Raw genomic sequence first — 16,364 nt, forward strand, 5'->3', positions numbered from 1 at the left:
CATATTTGACACTCAACTGCTACACTCAACTGCTATTCTTCCTTTCTACAACTCCATTTGATTGTGGAGAATATGGTGTTGTTACTTCATGTATAATACCATGCTCTTCACAAAAAACACTAAGATCGGTAAGAGTGTACTCACCACCTCTATCAGACCTAAGTCTCTTTATCCTTTTCTCTAATTGATTTTCCACTTCGGTCTTGTAAATCTTGAATTTACCAAATACTTCATCCTTGGTCTTTATCAAATAAATATAACAATACTTCGAACAATCATCTATAAATGTAACAAAATACTTATTACTAGCTCTAGTAGGTAATCTATTTAAGTCACAAACATCATTATGTATAAGCTCTAAAATTTGGGTATTCCTTTCCACGGACTTAAAAAGGTTTCTTGGGTTGTTTTGCTTGTACACAAATTTCACACTTATGCTTAAGATTCATGTTTGACTGTGGGACTAGGTCCAAATCCATTATTTTCTTAATTTTGAACAAGTTTACATGTCCCAACCGTCCATGCCAAACATTACTAGATTCAACATTAAGAACTTTTGGAAGAGTATTGCACTCTGAAGAAACATTTAACTTAAATAATCCTTCACTAATAAAACCTTTTCCAATAAATACATTATTCTTGGTTATTACAACCTTATTTGATTCCATTACAACTTTATAGCCTTGCTTTACTAAACATGATACACTAATTAATTTTCTTCTAATATCAAGTACATGTCGCACGTCCTTCAAAATTAAGACATTTCCAGATGTCATCTTTAGTTCTATGTCTCCAATTCCCAGCACTTGCGACATTGAATCATTTCCTAGAGTTACACGTCCTCCACCTGATTTCTGATAGGGTTTAAAAAATTCACGATCAAAACAGACATGTACATTAGCTCCAGAATCTACCCACCAATCCTTATTTTCATAAGTAAAATTGACAAAGGAATCATACTTAAAATGTGTTTGAGAAGATTGTTGCTCCATTAGCATATTCACTTGGGCTTTTGGACCATTATGATTTGACTTATACTTGTTCTCCTCAGTCTTCTTGTAAAAGCAATCCTTAGCCTTATGATTGGTTCTTCCGCAAACGAAGCAAACCCCCTTCTCTCTCCCTTGATCCTTAGTCTTTTGGAAGTTCTTAATTTTGTTGGGTGATTTGAACTTTAAATTTTTTCTTCTAGGTTTGAAGTTCTTCTTATTATTTATGGTGAACTTGTTTTTGTTTTTCCCAATTTTGTTGGTGTCATTCTCAACTAAGTTCACAGATGTTTGCCTTTCGGTTTCCTTCTTTTGGCTTGACCTATGTTTCTCTTCGATCCTAATTGAATTTATGACTTGAACCGAAGTAAGTTCTCCTTGTTTATGCCTTAAGGTTCTAGCAAAGTCATTCCAAGATTGAGGCAGTTTATCAATAAGGCAGGAGACTTTAAAGTCCTCACTGAACTTCGTTCCTTTCTTTTCAACGCCTCTTAATAGCTCTTGATATTCATGTATTTGTTCCCCCACAAACTTATTATTAACCATCTTATAATCATTAAAGTTTGAGACCGTGAACCTATCCATCCCAGCATTTACAACTCCATATTCCACTTCTAAAGTTTCCCAAAGTTCTTTGGCGGTGGATGTAGTAGCATGATACACATCATAGAGGTGATCAGAAAGGGCACTTAAGATTCTGTTGTGACAATGGTATTCTATTAGGACAAGGGTTAGTTTAGAAGATGATTCTTTAGAAGAGGAATCTTTGTTTGATTGAGTTTCTTCAAGTGCGGATGCAAGTCCTCAGAAAGTTATCCAATATTTCACTTGTTTTTGCCACCTACGAAAATTGTGGCCACTAAATTTTCCAGGCTTAACACTATTGGCTTCTTCTAGGCTTGCCATTTGTTATGTAAATACTGACTAATAACGAGTGAGAAAGATATAAGATTGCTATAATACTATAGAGATTAAAACACGCTTGTCACTCAAAATTTTTAACAAGGATAGGATAAACTATACTACTATATAATAACCACAGATCAATTACTAAAGATAATTATGCACAAGATTTAATTAAAGCATGAAACAATTAATATATATCAGTATGCAATTTGCTGGTCAAATCATGTTGGGATTAAAGCACAAGATTTAATTAAAGCATAATGATAATTACGTACAGTTTAATATTATATATATCAGTATGCAATTGTTCTTCAAATCACGTTGGGATTAAAGCACAAGATTTAATTAAAGCATAAAAGATGCAAGTGCTTGGTACTAAATAATCACACACAAACTGTAATACTCACGCACTGATGCAATTGTAGTCAAATCACTTGACAGACAAGCAATATTAAATAATTGCAGTTTACAAGTAACATTATGCAGTTTACAAGTAATATTCAATTATTAATTGTAGTTTACCAAGATTATCAATCCCAGACAATAGTTGACAGATATGCAATATTAAAGTGTTTTGGTACTAAATAAAATAAAGAAAATGCAAAGAGTTAAAAAAGCAATGAATTAAAGGCAAGATTTGCCTTCTCAGACAATTCAATGACATGACGCAATGAATGAAGGCCAAGGTTACCTTCCTATGTGTAGAGAGTTAGTAAAGCAACGACAAAGAGTTAGAAAAGCAACGACAGGATCCGAATTTAAAAATATGCAATGAATGACAGAACCCTAAAATTCCACTTTCAACATAGGAAAAAACCACGATTCTTAGGGCTTCCAAGGTATTGTAAAAACAGATTGTAAAATTTGCAATTATATTATCACACCTTGTACGGCTTTAGATTGTGAAATATATTGTAAAAATATATCAATTATTTATATGATCAAATATATCAAATCAAGTGTATAATCAATATCAGACTTATGAAATTTAAATTAGGAAAAAAGGAATAAGAATATCTGGCCTGTGAACCAAAGAGAGGCGCGATGTCGCTGCCCTAAAGTCGTAGACGCCTCCCTACGTGCAGGTTATGGCGGTGCCTACAACTCCAAGATACAACCCAAAGCCTCATAGGATGTCTGATTTGATATGCACACCAACGGTAGACGAGATTGCCAAGTAGTGATCAATTGCCCAAGAATTATGAAGTAGGAATGTAAATAGACTGAGAGAGATGTGAGGATTGAGAGAGATAGAAAAGTTTAGCATATTTTTATGTCTGAGGTTTCTTATTTAAAGAACCTCTCATACCCTTTTAAAAGGAATATGACTCTTCAAATAAAACACAACTCTTAAATATTAAAAATAAATAAAATAAAATAATAATAAGTTTTAAATCTTTAAAATAAAATAAAATATTATTAAAATAATTAAAATAACCAACAGAGCAAGGGGTAAAAAATTTGTGGGAAAAAATATCAATCAAGATTCCCAATAAATAGTGATGGTGCCACAAACTATCTACACGCCTTTATAGTTTCAAGATGCTTCTTCAGCGCAGCTTCCATGATCCATCCGTTCGAACCACCAGGTCAGTATATAGTGGCACTACCAAGTTGACAAACATACACATAACCAGCAAACAGAAGTATAACAAAAAAGAACACAAAACTCAGGTACATTGCATGGTAGTTGGACATAAGGGGGTGTCTACATGTTCCGATCGCACATCTGCTGCACACTGCAGGATGATGTACATTCCCACACATGCAACAAATGTACAACATTAGCTAATCTGCACGCATGTTCCACGAATTTAAATTATCTGTCTAAATCCCGAAGGGTAGGAAAACTAGAGATCATATTGAATCTGTAGAACTGATTCAATATGTCTTCGTAGATTAAGTGGACTAAGATATGATGCAGTTGAGGGTGCAACATTAAAAAGATGCATTGAAATAAAAATAGGAGGGTGCTAAATTGCCTCAGAAAAAAATTTGGTAAGTCACAGAAACCTTTTCATTTACGAGTAAATAAATGAATGATGTAACGTACATGTATCATTGATAGGACAAAAAAACACAATCCCCTAAACTAATGCCGATAGGATCAAAACATCACGTGAGAGGATATGGCAGTAAAAATCCAGGTGACAAAAGCGAAAGCAACTGCAAGCTTGAAGCTACCGCATGAATAAACCCATCTACTCGTGCAAAAATGAAAGTCTCTTACAAATAGAATTACAAGTTGCCCCAAGCTCCATAACCCTTGAAGTGCCATCGATGCAACCAAATAGCTGAACCATAGGACAGAGATCAACATAAAGTTTTTGCAGAACAATTAATTACCAGTGAAAAAAAATGATTCATAACCAATCTCGGAGCCATTAGAAACAAACTTGTAGCAGTTAACAACAATCAATAACATTAAGAAGCAAATATGAGCAACAGACTGGTAACGGAAAAATATGAGAAACAAACTAATCTGGCAAATTCGTTTCACTGTGCTTATGTTAGAATCTCTGAAAAACTTTCAAAATACAAAGCAATGTATATAGTGAAGAAAGTTGAGGTTCCACCCTAAACCAATTGGCAATATGGTGAGTAGTGTAACTTATAAGCTCATTCAAGATCCCTCCTCCTATCAATGTGGGATTCATTCTTAACACACCCCCTCACATGTGACGAATTTTCAAGCATAACATGTGGACAACACAACGGGGTGACATGGAGCATATGTGGCCGTTTAGCTTCACATGTGGGACAACCTACTCTGATACCATGAAGTAAGTTGAGGTTCCACCATAAAACCAATTGGTAATATGGCTGCTCAACCTTTTATAAGCCCATGCAAGGTCTCTCAACTCATCCATGTGGATTCATTCTTAATACGTCACCTCACTTATGGCAAAATTTTAAGCCTAACACGTGGAACATATTAACCATCTTGAATTATCACAAAGATTATGCAGAGAAGAAAGAATTCCAGAAAATCTTTTAGAGAGAGAAGCAAGAAAGATGAAGGTTCAGATTTCATTAACCGCCACAGTTAGTACACTCAAGCCTTTATATAGCTTGCTAATACTTAGCTTATCAAGTAAGCTACTACATAACCAATACAATCAATACATGTGGACTAATACACTGTTAACACATGTCCAAGTTTGTTATCCTATTATTACCCCCCTCAATCTTAACCAAGGTACCAAGGTTAAGATTGCCACAATGATGAACAAATACAGGACTATGGAAACCCTTTGTAAAAATGTCAGCTACTTGCTCCTTAGTTGGTATATATTGAACCATGAGATCCCCTTTTTGCACCTTCTCACGAACAAAATGAATGTCAGTGTCGAGGTGTTTGATACGAGAATGAAAAACAGGATTTGTACTAAGAGTAAGGGTTGAAAGATTATCACAATATAAAATTGGAGGAGAGGGCATATACACATGTAAATCTCGCAAGATAGATCGAAGCCAATACACATCTGCATCACAATAAGCAAGAGATTTATATTTTGCCTCAGTAGAACTACGAGACACTGAAGACTACTTCTTACACTGCCATGAAACTGGATTATCACAAAAAAATACCACATAACCAGTAATGGATCGCCTTGTATTGATATCAGCAGCCCAATCAGATTCGGAATAAGCTGACAGAAGAGAAGAAAACCCTGATTTATAAGGCAAACCACAGTGAAGAGGCCCTTGAAGATATCTGAGGATCTTTTTTACAAGAGAGAAATGAGCATTTGTTGGTTGACTTATATATTGACACACAACACCAACCGAATGAGTAATATCAGGGCGAGTAAATGTGAGATATTGAAGGGCACCAACTAAGCTTCTGTATAAAGTGGCATCAGGAAAAGGTGTGCCATCAACAACAAGCAAATGAGAGTGTGGTTTTGCTAGAGTGGGGGCAGGTTTGCAAGTATCCATGCCTGCCTTCTTTAACAATTCAGTAGCATACTTGGTTTGGTTAATAAACAAATCCCCATTCTCTCTATATTGAATATGTAGTCCTAAAAAATACCATATATTTTACCTCAAACAAGTCACCAAAAGTGGTAATAACAGCTTGAATCTGAGATGTATCTGAGCCAGTGATGATTATATCATCAACATATAATAAGAGAATCACCACATATGTGCCATCATACTTGACAAACAAGCTAGCATCAGAGTGTGAGACATTAAAACCAAGACCAGGTAAGACACTAGTAAATTTTGAATGCCAAGCTCGAAGAGCTTGTTTTAGTCCATATAAAGACTTTACTAATCTGCACATATAGTTAGGATGTTGAGAATCAATAAAACCTTGAGGTTGATACATGTAAACCTCTTCTTCCAAATCACCATGCAAGAAGGCATTTTTGATGTCAAGTTGCCTTAAAGGCCACTTATATGAAATAGCTAAGGCTAAAATAAGTCTAATAGTGGAATGCCTCACCACTGGACTAAAAGTCTCAGAATAATCAATTCCCTGTTCTTGAGTGAACCCTTGAGCCACTAATCGAGCTTTGTAACGAGATATACTGCCATCAAAGTTCCTTTTCACTTTATAAACCCATTTACACCCAACTACAGATCGTTGAGATAGAACAGGAACCAATACCCAGGTACCCTGAGATTTCAAATCATTAAATTCCTCCTGCATTGCCTTTTGCCATAAAGGGTTCATAGAAGCAGTCCTAAAAGTTTTAGGTTCTTCTATATCAACTATATCAGCAAGATAAGTATACCAAGAAAAGCTATACTTATTTGGAGCAAGTTGGAGTGAAGATGACTCTAGAGAAGTTGCCAAATAAGCTGAATAATCTTGTCTGGATATTGCACTTGTCTTTAATCTAGTTCGAATTTGAGAATTATGAACAGAATGGTCAAAAGGGAGTAATACCTGCAACTGAGCAGAATCTAGGACATGTAACAAGAAGTGTGGAGGAGTGGCATTAAAATGAGTTGTTGATGTTGATGTTTCAGATTCCTATATACTGGGATCAACCATTGAATGTGATGAAGACCTGTCAAACATACTAGAAACAGAAGCGGAAGTACTTGTGGAACTGTCATGCATACCACCAACCAGTCTGAAGAGTGATTACAGGTAAAGTAACCACTAATGGAGGAACTAATCGAGTCTCTTGAACAGTTGGAGCACACTGAGTTATAGCAACATAGAGCTTAGCAGGAACAACACTTTCATCATAAATAACATGTCTGGATAAAATCATTTTCTTGGACTGAAGATTATAGCAAATAATACCTTTATATCCAACTGAATATCCAAAAAACACATATAACACTGATCTAGGTTGTAGTTTATTGGAATTATATGGCCTGATATAGGGAAAAACTGTTGTACCAAAAATCTTGAGATGTTGCAATATTGGTGGTTTTTGATATAAAGCCAGAAATGGGGAATCCATATGCAAAGATTTACAGGGCATTCTGTTAATCAAATAGACAGCATGTGCATGCATGAAACCAAAACTCCTGAGATAAACCAGGAAGAAAGCAAAGTAATGGTAGTTTCAATAATATGTCTGTTGATGCACAAAACCGGAGGCCTTGGTACAACGTAAATCCGACCGTGAATCAGCAAGAAATGTAAATGACACAAGATGTATCGTGGTTCACCCCAAGGTTTAGGCTACGTCTACACTAATTGTATTGTATTTCTCTGAGAAGTGAGGGAGAGAGAGAGCTCTGAGAGTGAAAACGTTGAGAGGGTGATGAGCCTTAGGAATTGGCCTCCCCTAATTGTGAGGGTGAGGGGTCCTTTTATAGAATAAGGATTCCTCACTTATTACATATTTATCCCTTCCTTTATCACATAATTACATTTAAGTCCCCCGAGTATTTATACGAGGTCTAAATACGAGGCCCTAAATATGGTATAAACAGTAGTCCCCCAAGTCTTCAATCAAGAGAGTCTTTTGGTTGGAGACTTGAAATTCAGTCTATGTGTGGGCCGAAGTAACTAGATGTTATCTTGAACTGATGCTTGATATGAGGCAGTGCTCAATCTGAAATGACGCTCAATTAGAAGTAGCACACGCTACGAGGTTGCTCGGCTCGTGGCTTATGTTGCCTTGGTTGGCTCGGCTTACGGCATTTGAAGGTGAGGGAGTCCCTTTTATAGAATAAGGGCTCGCTCCTCAATACATGAATGATGGGCTAGAGTTGATGCTCTCTAATGATGTTGAGGGAGTCATTTTTATAGAATAAGGGCTCGCTCCTCAATACATAAGTGATGGGTCAGGAGTGATGATCGCGGCGAGACGGTTACTCAGCTGGCGGCGTTGCTCTCTAATGATGGTGAGGGAGTCCATTTTATAAAATAAGGGCTCGCTCCTCAATACATAAGTGATGGGTTAGGGGTGATGCTCGTGGCGAGACGGTTGCTCAACTGGTGGCGTTGCTCTCTAATGATGGTGAGGGAGTCCCTTTTATAGAATAAGGGCTCGCTCCTCAATACATAAGTGATGGGTTAGGATTGATGCTCGCGGCGAGGCGATTGCTCAGCTGGCGGCGTTGCTCTCTAATGATGATGAGGGAGTCCCTTTTATAAAATAAAGACTCGCTTCTCAATACATAAGTGATGGGTTAGGAGTGATGCTCGTGGCGAGGCGGTTGCTCAGCTGGCGGCGTTGCTCTCTAATAATGGTGAGGGGGTCCCTTTTATAGAATAAGAGCTCGCTCCTCAATACATAAGTAATGGGCTAAGTCCTCCAAGTATTTTTCATGAAGCCTAGTTGAGGCCCAATATATGGTACATAATGTAGTCCCCCAAGTCTTCAGTCAATAGAGTATGTTGGCTGGAGACTTCAAATTGAATCCATGTATGGGCCGAAGTGATGGTTGTTCGGAGGCAGTATTTGTATACCCTGCATGAAGCTTTGTAAGTGAAGCTTTGAAGCTGGAGCTCTGCAAATGAAGCTTTTGAAGCTAGAACTTTTGTAAATGAAGCTTTTGAAGTTGTAGCTCTGTAAATGAAGCTTTTGAAGCTAGAGCTTTTGTAAATGAAGCTTTTGAAGCTGATTGACATGAGTGATGCTCATGAACGTTTGATTGACATGAGTGATGCTCATGGATGTTAACATGAGTGATGCTCATGAATGTTGACATGAGTGATGCTCATAAATGTTGACATGAGTGATGTTGATGAATGTTTATGTATGATTGATATGAGTAATGCTCATGTATAACATGAAGTACTGGGCGTACTTTTGATCGCCTGGTTGGTGGCATGAATGGCTAGTTGCCAAATTAGAGTACGGGTTGTACATCTTATCACCTGGTTGGTGGTAATAGCGGTGGGTTGCCGAATAATTTTGAAGTACTAGGCATATTTTTGGTCACCTGGTTGGTGGTAATAGCGGCAGGTTGCCGAATAATTGTGGAGTACTGGGCGTACTTTTGATGACCTGGTTGGTGCTATTTTGGGCTTATGGGCCTTCGCCTTCTACACAACATTCCAGCCCATTTATTTTGGGCTTTGCTCTTTTGTTTTTTTTTTTTACCCTCTGATGGGGTTTATATAGATCTTCGAAAGATAAAAAAATATTACATCATTCGGGTGGGGTGTTTATTCCTTACTTTTGCAGTGTTTTTCTGCTGCCTTCTCTCTGTATCTTCTCCTGGCAGACAGAATGAATCGTAATAATAGAAAAATTTTTTGCTTTTCTCTTTTCTGCTTTTGTTTTTTGATGCCCACTACGCCTTTGAGTTGGATTTGACTGGTTACTGTTGTTGAGGCTGAATCTGTGACCTTTTTCTAAAGTGGCATTGTATGGCTCCACAACTGTCCTTTGGGGGAGGCTGTAGCTTTTGATAAAGAAGTTTGTTTTTTCTTTTCCTGCACGTTCTAGCCTTCCCAGAGGTCTTTTTTCTAGCTCCTTCTGTTGATGATGATGATGTCGGGATCGTCCAAAACCCTCTTCGCCTTGCTCGCATCCCCTTTCAAATTATCCACCTCCGACTGTCGTCGATATCTTTTGTCGATCACCATGTGGTCTCTCCGGTTCAATCCCACATACCCAAATGACATCTTCAAGAACTCCTCCACCGTGTGCTCTGGTGTGCGACTCCTCTGTCGTGTACTCAAAGACTATGACATAAGTGACCTTCGGTTTGCCATCATATTCCTTGTCCAAAGATACGCATTCAAGCTCAAACCACTTCATCCCAACTTCCGTTGCTTGAGTTTGAACTACGGTCGGCAAGATGGATGTTTCATATGTATACACTAGGGTTTCATCTAGGTATAGAACTACTGTGAGCTTTTCAAAAGGGTCGTCAGAGTCAGAATCGGGAGTGTCGGCAATTACAACAGCGGAGGCAGCAGGGGAGTCGTTCTCGGGCAGCTCGATGACTGGCAGTGATTTGAAGGCGGTGAAAGGAGCGGAAGAGGAGAATGAGGAATAGATGAGGGGGTGGTGACCTAGAGCTCGGAGGATTCAGAGGAAGATCTGGAAGAAGAAATCGAGCCAGTTGAGCAGATGTCGCCAGACTTGGAGAGTCTTGGACGAGTAGACCACCTCACCCTGAGTCAACTCGGCCTTCATCTCCGTTGTCAGACTTCGAAGAGAATAAGCTGATTGATTGGCTATCTCAATCTCCATCAAGCTGTTGTTAATTAGCTATCTCCATTTCCATCAAACCAGTGATATCCAGCAACTGGTTCAAACCTTGGGTTAGGCCCCACCCTGACAAACTCTTAATCTAAGCACTCAGGAAGATGGCCGATGACAGAGAGGTTGGTGATGGGAGGAGTTTCATCAGCCACTTGAGCAAAGTTGCCGGCGAGGTAGTGGTGAGGCTGAGAAGATGGCCCTATGTACTGCAAGTGACTCGACGGCCACCCGTGCGAATCGCACATCTAGAGCATAGCGTAGGTGTCCGGCCGAGCTTGCTGGAAGAAATCCTTGATGAACTCGTTGATGATCTGAGAGATTACAAGGTCGAAGAAGAAGAACATGCCCTGGAGTTCACGGCGGAAGAAGAAGTGGCAGAAGAAGCCGTCGAAGTTGATGAATACTGGGACGAGGGAAATCCAAGCGAGGAAGTGATCCAGTTGGTCGCCGCTCCGGTACTGGACGTAAGTCAGCGTCACGACTTTGGGAGACGTCGAAACCATGGTGGAGGATTCTGGGAGTTGGGGATTGCGAATGGCGTCCTGTCGGATCTGGGTTGGAAGGGAAAAGATTTTTGTGATGGGTTGGAATCCGTGTAGGTCTTGAAAGCTCTACAAGACAGAGAGATGAGAGATTTGATTCCTTGGGTTTTTTTGTGTGATTGCTTTGGGTTTTTTGGGTTTTTTTTTTTTTTGCAGATTCACGGTGGAGGTGAAAAAATGAAAGAGAACCGACATAGTTTTTCGTGTCGATTCCCACAGACGGCGCCAAATGTTGATGCACACAACCGGAGGTCTTGGTACAACGTAAATCCGACCATGAATCTGCAAGAAATGTAAATGACATAAGATGTATCGTGGTTCACCCCAAGGTTTGGGCTACGTCCACACTGATTGTATTGTATTTCTCTGAGAAGTGAGGGAGAGAGAGAGCTCTGAGAGTGAGAGCGTTGAAAGGGTGAGGAGCCTTAGGAATTGGCCTCCCCTAATTGTGAGGGTGAGGGGTCCTTTTATAGAATAAAGACTCCTCACTTATTACATATTTGCCTATTCCTTTATCACATAATTACATTTAAGTCCCTCGAGTATTTATACGAGGTCTAAATACGAGGCCCTAAATATGGTATAAACAATGTCTATTTCTCCTCTCATTTCTCCTCTTAACAAATCCATTTTGTTGAGGAGTATAGGGATATGAGATCATGTGTACTAAGCCTTTAGGACTCAAAAAGCCTTCAAACTATTTGCTAGTATATTCACCCCCTCCATTAGATTGGAAGTACTTAACAGAAGCATTAAAATGTACTAAAATGAAGGTATAAAATCTCACAAAGATGGAAAAAAAAAACATCTGATTTATTGCACAAGGGAAAGATCCATACAAAATGAGTACAATCATCCACAAAGGTTACATAATACCTATATCCTTCAATGGATTTTACTAGAGAGGGACCCCAAATATCAGAATGAATCTTTTCAAATGGTACTAAACATCTAGAAGACTCTTGAGGAAAGGGTAATCTTGACATCTTCCCCTGAATACACGAGTGTCACATTGTACACTGATCATCTACTACATAATTTATTTGTGACTGTTGTAACATAATAGATAAGACCTCATTAGTAGGATGCCCCAGCCGTTGATGCCACACAGAAGACTTGATTAATTGCCCAAGATATGTTGAAGCTGGAAGATGTTGTACTGAAGAATGCAGAGTCTTGAAAATAGGAATCCGAAACAACTCATTTTGCCTACTCCTGCCTGGGTAAAGAACCTCCTTGGTTACCTTGTCCTACACAAAGAACAAAGAGTCATCACAAATGAACCAACACCGATTATCTTTGCAAAGTTGTTTAATAGATAACAAATCCTCAGTAAGATGAGGAACATGAAGAACTTGAGTCAGTTTAAGAGAATGAGATGATGTATGAAGCATTGTAGAGCCAACATGCTTCATAGGCAAACCTTGACCATTGCCAATTTTGATTCTGTCAGTGCCTTCAAAAGGAGTGACTTGATTCAAGTTGTTAACATTTAAGGTCATATGATGGGAGGCTCCAGTATTGATAATGCAAGTATCGCATGTGGGGTAGTGAGTTATAGTATGGGTAGCCATAGCCTACATAGGAGAACTGGAAGTTGATGGTCTTGGAAAAGATGGGTGAGATGATGAATTTGTAGACTGTGGAGGAGCAAAATCATGCTGAAGTGAGATAGGTGAACCACTGCCTTGATAATTGCTTCGATGATAACACTCCAACGCAATGTGTCCACGTTTCCCACAAATTTGACATTCAATGAAATTAGGAAATTCAATGAAATTAGGAGAAGATGCAGAATTTCTATGAAAACAATTAGAAGCCGTGTGACCCCTTCTCTGACAAATCTAACGCTAAGGTTGCATAGTAAAACGAGAATCAGTGTTACCAGTCCATCCTCCTTGCTTGTAGCCTTCATTAGTACCTCTGCCTTTGTTATATTTGTAACCACCCTTATTTCTTTGGGAACCACCATAGTAAGGCCTTGATTGAAAAGAATTATGTGAAGTAGGCAGAGAATTCTGTGATTGAGATCCAGAAGAAATATTAGAATCGATATACCTAAAGTCATATCCAGGAGCAGAAGCAGTATATGGAAATGATGGAGGTGGTGGTTATGAGACATTATATAGTGAAGGTGGAGCATTATAGGAAGCTGGATGCACAGGTGGAACAGTGGAAGAATAATAAGGACCATGAGTAATAGTATCAACAATTGCAGATGGAACATCAGCATGAGATTGAGGATGAGAGGAAAAACCTCATTGATTAGGAAAAACCTGTGAAGATGAACTCTGAACATACATAGTAGCCATCGAATTAGATAGAGTATGTTCCATAGTCTCAATATCCCTTTCAATATTCAACAGTTGAGCATGAAATTCTTTCAATGAGATTGTATTTTCACGAGCCAATATGACGGTTTGGATAATAGCATATTTCCTGGGAAGACCAACTAGAGCAACAATGATGAAATCATTCTCAGAAATGTGTTCTCCAGCAGTAAGTAATTGATCGCTAATGGATTTAAGCCTAGACAAAAACTTGTCAATGCTATCAGATCCCTTTTGGAGAGTTTGAAACTCTGTAGCATATTAATTCTCGATTTGGACACAGTGACATATCAATCTTCAAGAATCAACCAAGCCTTACTAGCAGTTTTGCAACCAAGCACATGTTCAATAGCATCATCAGACAAAGTAGCTATTAACAAACTAAGAAGTGCTAAATCCACTGTTTCCCATTCTTGAATATCAGAAGAGATTTCTCTAGTGACCCCAGATTCTGTATTGATCACAAATTTAGGCAGACAAACAGATGAACCATCAAAATGATCAAAAAGCTTGTACCCTTGAAGAACAGCCTTGAATTGAAAAACCCATTTCGAGTCATTTGTATCATTAAGCTTGATGGTTAACACCCCCAAAATACTCTCAATTTTCACAGTAGGTGAAGTCATCTTGTGTCAAAGCAATTTCACAAATACCCAGAAAAAGAAGTACACCAATTTCACACTAGTAATGGCTATAGGACTTCAATGTATGAAGCTCTAAAAACAATCCCAATCTTGAACAAAGAAATCATGAAACAAAGATCAAGATTCATATCTATGGCATTGGCCTTCAAGTATATCACAAATCAAACACTAGAAACAAGAGAGATCGCAAATCTTATGGCATTCGGCCTTTAGGTAGTGTAATCGGCAATCGGCCTTCAAGAATCAATTAGCACTTGGCTTTTCAAGAATCATTCAATGGAATTAATTGAGGTAAAGAAATAACCTAGCAGAGACAGAAAGTACAAAAATCACCGGAAATCGCAGTCGGCGAGACAGAAATCACCAGAAAAGTACGAAGATCACAATCGGCGCTCCCAAAAAACTCCACTGTAAATCTCGAACCTTCTCCTTGAGTTGTAGTAAGCGGAAGCAATTATGAACAGAGTAATTCCACAAAGGAAGAACCTGCTCTGGATACCATTATCACAAAGATTATGCAGAGAAGAAAGAATTTCATAAAAGCTTTTAGAGAGAGAAGCAAGAAAGATGAAGTTTCAGATTTCATTAACCGCCACAGTTATTACACTCAAGCCTTTATATAGCTTGCTAATACTTAGCTTATCAAGTAAGCTACGACATAACCAATACAATCAATACATACACTGTTGACACATGTCCAAGTTTGTTATCCTGTTATTAGAACAACCAGCTCTGATACCATGAAAAAAGGTGGATACATGTGGGACAACCTGCTTTGGTACCATGAAGAAAGTTGAGGTTCCACCATTAAACCAATTGGTAATATGAGGAGTAGCTCAACATTTTATAAGCTCATGTAATGTCCCTCCTCTCATCAATGTGGATTCATTCTCAACACGCCCTCTCACATGTGGTGAATTTTCAAACCTACACATAAAACAACCTGCTCTGATACCGTGGAAGAAAGTTAAGGTTCCACCATAAAACCAATTGGCAATAAAGGGAGTAGCTCAACTTACTTATAAGCCATGCAAGGTCCATTCTCCCATCAATGTGAGATTTATTCTCAACACGCCCCCACATGTGACGAATTTTCAAGTCTAACACGTGGACAACACAACAGAGCAAAGTGGAGCACGTGTGGCTATTTGGCTTGTGGGACAACCTACTATGATGCCATGATCAAAGTTGAGGTTCCACCATAAAACTAATTGATAATATGGGGAGTAGCCCAACTTACTTTTAAGTCCATGCAAGATCTCTCCTTCCATCAATATGAGATTCATTCTAACTAGCATACGATAATTTAATCCCATGTATAGATGACTAGCGTACGATAATTTCATCCCATTATGGCCACAACGCTATTGGCCAGTGTGATAGAGGACGTTGAATTTTAATATTTTTTTCTACATATTACTATTGGATTATCGTAGTAATTATCTTAGATGTCGACAAAATCGAGAAGTTTGTTCCATAATAAGATAGATGTTGGCCTCTTAATGATCTGCGGAGATGGATAATGATATATCATTATCTTGTAGTCCAGTAAGAAAGATTAATGTCATGCAAAAAAGGTGGAAGGGATTAACGTGATGCAAAAAATGAAAAGGGATCCTCTCCGGATCCCTTCCTCTTAATCCATCAAGTTTAAGGATCCAAATAATTGAAATTTGATCCAATAACTAAAAACATGGGTCCACTTTAGAAGTTATAATAACTTTATTAGTCGTTGAATCAAATTTCAATGGCCTGAATCCTCAAACTTGATGGATTAAGAAGAAAGAATCCGGAGAAGATTCCTTTCCACAAAAAATAGATAAGGATTGTCATGATACAATCATATCCTAAAGTCCAATTGGATGAAAGGATTATCATGCATGCACGTGGTCATCATTAGCAAAGGGTTGGCTGATGAAGAGTCAGAATTTGGTGGTGATGCGACATATTAGCATGTGGTGGTACTGATGGTACAACAATTGGACTCGGCTAATGGATAAAAGATGGTACCATCCATTTGTGATCTATCTTTTTGGCCAATTTGATAATATTATTCCTAATAGCACGTTCAGTCTTTATTAGGATGAAGATGGTTTTGGTTTATCATCAAAAGGTGACACGTTCATGCATATTAATCCTACAAATACAAAGAGACAGTGCAGCAGAAAATGACCTTCAACTTAACATACAAAATTACCTTGTGTAAATTCTCGCTCTATGCTATACTCTCAGTACTGTGTTGGCAACCAACAATATCTTCATCTTGGATTAACAACACTGTAGTCGATCTTGGATTAACAACACTAGAGCCGAT

The 16,364-nt window shown here is 38.4% G+C and overlaps 1 protein-coding gene across 2 annotated transcripts; it reads right to left on the reverse strand.

The window, feature by feature from the left end:
• Window positions 1–11,872: 11,872 nt before the first annotated feature.
• Window positions 11,873–14,613, reverse strand: LOC126594192 (uncharacterized). 2 transcript variants are annotated; one of them, XR_007613161.1, is made up of 2 exons: window positions 12,500–14,613; window positions 11,873–12,326 (listed from the first exon to the last, which is right to left on the reverse strand). XR_007613161.1 is itself a non-coding variant. In XM_050260412.1 (2 exons), the coding sequence occupies exons 1-2, from the start codon at window positions 13,373–13,375 to the stop codon at window positions 12,084–12,086; spliced, it is 861 nt and encodes a 286-aa protein (XP_050116369.1). In that variant the 5' UTR covers window positions 13,376–14,613; the 3' UTR covers window positions 11,873–12,083. The 2 variants fall into 2 exon arrangements, 1 of the variants encoding a protein (XP_050116369.1); XM_050260412.1 differs by having other exon boundaries at window positions 12,758–14,613.
• Between the last annotated feature and the right edge of the window lie 1,751 nt (window positions 14,614–16,364).

This window comes from Malus sylvestris, chromosome 12 (assembly GCF_916048215.2).
Source record: "Malus sylvestris chromosome 12, drMalSylv7.2, whole genome shotgun sequence".
In the NCBI taxonomy this organism is placed as follows: domain Eukaryota; kingdom Viridiplantae; phylum Streptophyta; class Magnoliopsida; order Rosales; family Rosaceae; genus Malus; species Malus sylvestris.